We start from the raw sequence: 6,000 nt of genomic DNA, 5'->3' as shown, positions 1-6,000 counted from the left end.
CCTTCACTTGTTTGAACATACTTAGTCCCAGCATTAGAGGAAAAAAAACCCCTCAACTTTCTCTTGCAGTTTCTCTGGATGACTCAGGCAGCAAGCCTTCAGTCACTTTCCTTCTGGGACTTGTCTTCCAGGCAAAGGCAGTACTTTGTAATTACAAAGGGTAAACAAGCCCTTTGCCTGAGTCTGTGTAATGGGTGTCTCTGTGATGTAAAGTGCTTTAATTCAGCCTTCTGATTATAAAGAGATGAAGATAATGCTCAGAAACCTGCACGCTCATGTGACTGTCATCGTGATGGTGTCTGGCTTGTATCATGTCGTGTGTGTGTGTGTGTGTGTGTGTGTGTGTGTGTGTGTGTGTGTGTTGCTGGGGCTCAAACCCAGGGGCTCACACCTGCCAGGTAAGAGCTCTACCACTGAGCTACCCCTCCAACCCGGATAAACAAGTTTCCTAAAAGGAAACTCTCAGTCGGAAGCCTGGTGTGTTGGCGCACGACTGTGATCCCAGTACCGGGGAAAGTGGAGTGGGGGTTAAGGCAGGAGGATCTCGAGTTCGAGGACAACCTGGGATACGTTGTATGACACTGTATCAAAACCCCCAAAAAACCAAAACCCTGTAAACCACAGAACCAGACTTAGTTTTTTGCGCTGAAAGAGGAAACAATTAAGCGTGGTCACCTCCAGGTCTGCAGGAAGGATCTGGCCCTCTACGTCACCGATCTCTCTCCACCCACATCCTTTCACCCCCAGTGAAACGTCTCCACGCTCTCTAGCCGGCTCTCCCTTACCGCTGGGCTGCCAGGAGGCGGGGCTAGTTCTTAGCTCATCTGGGCTCAGGCCCTCCAGCTAATACCGGAGATAACTGGAGGGAGGCGAAGCCACGGTTGGGCTCCGCCCCTCGTGGCCGCTCAGCAAATCGGAGCGGAGGGGTGTGGCCTTCCCCGCTGATCCCGCCCCCCTCCTCCCCGGCTCTGGGTAATTTAGAGCCGCGCGCGGGGCGGGAATGTAAGATGGCGGAGTAGCAACGCAAAGCTGTTAGTATTAGGTGTCTGGGCCGACTTCGGTTCTGATCTCCGCAGCAGCAGCAACCGCTGAGTGAAGAACGCCTAGGGTTATTTGCCCAAGATGCCGAATATCAAGATCTTCAGCGGTAGCTCCCACCAGGATTTATCCCAGAAAATTGCTGACCGTCTGGGCCTGGAGCTAGGCAAGGTGGTGACTAAGAAATTCAGCAACCAGGAGACCTGGTAAGGGCGAAGTTGGGACCCCGATCAGCCCTCACCTGTGCAAGCTGTGCGGGTTATGGGGAACGGGGCCGTCGCATCAGTGCCGGGGAACTCGGGGAGGAGGGAAGGTGACAGCGCTGGTGAGGGTGCCCTGCGGGCTGTTTCCGTTATTTTACCTCTCGCGGGAGGGTCACGTTCGTTCTCACCGTGCGGTGGGGTGGAGTCAAGATGGAGCATGAGGCGAAGCCCTGCTAGGTTTGAAGGGAAGGATTAGAAGACCCAGTGCGGGAATAGTGACTGCTCAGAGCGATGGGAAGGGAGAGACGTTTAGTCTGCGCTGCGGGGACACGTGGCTTGTCGCTTCTCTGTTGAGCCACCCAGGCTGAACTGGGTTAATTTCAGCTCTTGGACTAGTGTGCATCGGAGAACCTACCCAGTTCTGAGTCCTCAGGGTCTTTTAGAGTCTAAAAAGCAGCTTTTCAACTCGAAATGCTATCGATCGGGTTTGGTGTTTCGGGAAACTGACATTATGTACTGAGGGCGCGAAAATACGACTTCTCTTAGACTGGCAAGTGTTGGCTTTAGAATCACCTACTGAGTAATCGGAGCCACCCTTACACTAAATCTTGTCGATCTCTAGTTGGCCGGATAATAAAGTGTTGATTAACTCTGCATCCTTGATAGCTAGCATCTCAGTTTGAGTCATCCCGAAAGTCTTAGGGAACGTTCACAAAGACTGGAATGGAATCTTTGACCTTCCCCTATGCAGCTACCGCTACACATATACAGTAGCGCGTTTTCAGCAACAGAACTTACCCACTTCTTTTAGTGCTGTTGGTGGGAGGGAATTTATGTAACAATTTTACATTGGAACGGTACAGTAGTTAAGTACAGACAATGCAGGGGAAGAATTGTATGAAACAGTGCGTTGCAATTTGACTTTTTTTCCAATGCTTTGCCTCTGAAGTTCGCTCCCCACTTCCACCCGCCACATGTACCATCTTAGGGATAACTTGGTTACCTGCATCTTTTAATGCCCCTGACAGTTAAATGTGGAATATTCTTGTGTTTTGTTAGCTATCCTGTCGATCAAATCAGAGCACTGCCTAGTCTTACAGATACAGTCATCTGTTAGGGGTCAAGTTCTTACCTAATGATCAGTTAAATTAGATAAGATTACTTCAAACAGTTTTTCCAAGATGCTTTTTACTCTTTTTTTTTGTTTTTCACGCACGTGCTAGGCAAATGCTCTGTTGAGCTACATCTCAGCTCCAAGATGTCTTTCACTCTTGCTTTCTTCTTTAAACTGATTTCCTTATCTTTTTTAGACCTAGCTGATAAAAATATCCAACTGTAATGGATAGCTTCTTCCTGGATTAGTGTGTTGCTGATTGTGATGTAAATCATAGTGCAAACACTGATACCATCTGTAACCAGGCAATACCTTAGTTAAAAGAGGCTTGCTTGCAAGCTGCTCTATGCAGCTTTGACCACACCATTATGCTTTATGGGCCTTCATAAAGAAGACAAAACAGGACCAGACTTTGAGAGTGGCAGCGTAGCTAGGGGACAAGAATGGTTTTTTTTACAGGTTTTCTTTGGCCCCTGTGGTTATGAAATCCTTTTCCAGTGCTTTCAAGAAAAGTATGAGGACTATTTTCTCCTGCAAATCCTTCTGCTCTCTGTAATGTAACACACCAGACAGAACCTGAGGCTGTATTATTGCTGGGGAACAATTTAGTTTTCTACTGATTGATTTCAATTAAGCCCAACATGGATAATTGCTGACAGGCTACTTTCCTTGTTTCTGCTTAATCAGTACCTTTTTTAGTTACATACATGTTCTGCAGTCTTTACTGAACATAAAGCCAATTTTTGTTTTTTCAAAGCTGCAGAAATTGTAACTTCTCTCCTTGTGACTCTTGGGATTTAAAAGTCATGGACAGGCCTATTCACTGGGGGGGAGGGGGGTTGGGAGGTCATCAGATGATGAGTTTCAGAGCCCATCCTCAAATGAAAGAATTTTGCTCTTGGCTATAATTTGGCAGAAGCTCTGGGTTGAGTAGGTTCTCTTCTGAAGTCAGGATCTTTACTGATTAGTTGTTTAGGAAACATACATTTACCTAGGAAAATATATACATTCACGGTTTGTATGTGTATGCTCACATGCAGACAAGTCAAAAATTAAGGTGCTAGACCGAATACTCAGGAGACTGACTCAACAGTCTGGTCTTAAAATTTTAAGGTGATTGATAGAATCAGAGAACCTGAATTTGAATCTTCAACCATCCTTTGCCTTGGTAATCTCCTATAAAGCCAGATTATATCCAGGATTAAATGGGAGAGGAGTAAGTTTCTTAGAACATCGTTTAATACATAAATGCAACAATAAATGTTGGCGAGAAGGGATATATTGTGGAAAATATACTAACTATAGAAGGCAAAAGAAAAAAGCGACATACCCTTTTCCCAATTCCACTACCCAAAATAAGTTGCTCACGTTTTGATTTATGATCTCCAGGATGTTTATATATGTGTGTGTTTACATACTTTTCCAAAATGTTAGGGGCTGGAATTGTGGCTCAAGTGATAGAGCACCTGCCTAGCACCCCTGAGGCCCTGAGTTCAAACCCCAGTACCGCAAAAAAAAAAACAAAAAAACAAAAATGTAGAACATTGTTTACAAAACAGTTACATTATATTCCCATACATGCATATAGCGTACTTTGATCAAATTCACCCCTTCCATTACTTTCTTAATACCCTGCCTCCTCCCCCAGCAATATAATTTGAATAGCTTCTCCCTTCAATATTTAGTTTATATGATTTTAAATAGCTGTATAGATTTTATCTTATACCATAATTTTATTTATTTTTTGGTGATGCTGGGGATTGAACCCAGGGTTTTGTGATTGCTAGGCAAGCAACTCTACCACTAGAGCCACCGCTCGCCCCATTATACCATACTTTTAGATAACTAAGTTTCTATTATTAGATATTTTCAATCTTTTTTTTTTTTGGTGCTACTGAGGTTTTGAACTTAGAGCCTCACTTGCTAGGGAAACACTGTCACGTGAGCCATCCCCCCACCCCCCACCCCGGCCGCGCACTGCCGCATTTTCAATCTTTGATGTAAAGTTTTTATATGAGAACACTTGAACATAAATCTTTTTGAGCATTTCAGATTATTGCTTCAGAATAAATCCATAGAAGTACTAGGTTAAAGGATATACCCTATTTTTCAGGCTTTTGATACTTGTCAAATAATTCCGTAGAAAAGATAAACCAATCTCCAGTCTCATCAGCAAAAATAACAACCTTAATATTTAAGGACTGGAGGTGTGTCTAGCAAGAGTGAGACAGGAAGCTCAAGAGTGAGACAGGAAGCTCAGAATTGAAGTACAGGGATGCATAGGAAGCACTAGTTTTTAAGTGAAGCACTTTGTATACATTGTATTTAATCCCCTCAACACTGCTGTGAGGAGTTTTTACCTCAGTAAAAGTAACAGTTTACAGAGGCTGGAACTAACTAACCTTCAGAGGTTAAGTTTGCCAGACTCTATAGATAGCTATTGTTCTTTTAAAATTTTGCCTGTATGAAATCTCACCTGGATTTAAAAAGTTTTGAATGTACTAAAATTTTGACTCTGTTCTCTTCAATATTGATAAATAACTGGTTTATTTGGCTGTTCTGTGTTGGCTGAGAAAGACTTTAACTTTGGTTGCCTAGGCTTTTCCTCAGCACTGTTTGTCCTTTGGTTAGTTAATCTCATGTATTTTGTACATGGCAACATCTCCATAGTCAGAATTCTTGGGATTTTCTTAAGAGTATAATCTACCTTTTAGATTTACTTTATTTGCTTTTTGTGTTTCTCCACATCCACTGCTAGTTGAATACACTTAGGCCAGATGCGAAAGGGAAGGAAATAGAAGCTAATTTTCTCACTTGTCGACTAGACATAGCTAGCCTTCTGGCCTCTTCAAAACAGCTGGGAGAATGATTGGTCCAAGACCATTTGGAGAACACCCCATTAACTAGATGGAGAGTGCAAAAAGTGTTACCCTCCTAATTGCTGAACTAGATCTTTTTACCTAATTAGGAAGCAAACAGGCTTTAGGCACAACTGTTCCTCAGTCAGATCACTGAATAACTTATCTCTAAGACTAAGAGGAAACCATAGGAATAATGTTGAGATTTTTGGAGGATTCATTGAACTGTATAATCTGAGTGGAGCGTGGGCCTTTAAAGGCTTTGCCCAAGTCTCCATGTTATAGTACCACTACAGAAAGGCTGTTCTTCATCAGTGACAGAGCAATTATACCCAGTAAAACAAGGCAGTGTCCTAGTGTATTTGCACCAGCTTTTCTTTTCTTTTCTTCTTTCCTCTGCTCTTCCTTCCCACCCTCCCCTTCTCTTTCCTCCCCTGCCTTCCCTCCCCTCTTCTCTTGCTGAGGGCTGAACCCAGGACTTCGCATGTTAAGTACTTGCATTGTCTTATATTTAATATAAATAACCTTTCTGAGTTATTAAATTGCATGTTTTTCCACAGCAAACATCCTTCACTACTGAGGGTGAGTTAACAGTTTGGCTTTGGGGAATGGCTGAACCTTTGGTTATTAAGTCACATAACAAAAATGATATTAGCAGTTATTGGATGGCGAGCTGATAAGTGATATTTATGTATTTATTTAGAAGCAGGGTCACGCTGTGTAGCCCAGGCTGGCCTCAATTCTCGATCCTCCTGCCTCAGCCTCACTAGTGTTGGAATCACAAGTG

The 6,000-nt window shown here is 43.4% G+C and overlaps 1 protein-coding gene across 1 annotated transcript in view; it reads left to right on the top strand.

The window, feature by feature from the left end:
• Positions 1 to 970: 970 nt before the first annotated feature.
• The window catches only part of Prps1 (phosphoribosyl pyrophosphate synthetase 1), a 31,202-nt gene continuing 26,172 nt past the window's right edge, over positions 971 to 6,000 (top strand). The window contains exon 1 of the mRNA XM_020183608.2: positions 971 to 1,244. Coding sequence (XP_020039197.1) covers positions 1,123 to 1,244 — 122 coding nt within the window. The 5' untranslated portion in view covers positions 971 to 1,122. The remainder of the gene's footprint in view (positions 1,245 to 6,000) is intronic.

This window comes from Castor canadensis, chromosome X (assembly GCF_047511655.1).
Source record: "Castor canadensis chromosome X, mCasCan1.hap1v2, whole genome shotgun sequence".
Taxonomy (NCBI): domain Eukaryota; kingdom Metazoa; phylum Chordata; class Mammalia; order Rodentia; family Castoridae; genus Castor; species Castor canadensis.
Note: the sequence above shows the minus strand (reverse complement) of the source record. Positions and strands in the feature narration are given on the sequence as shown.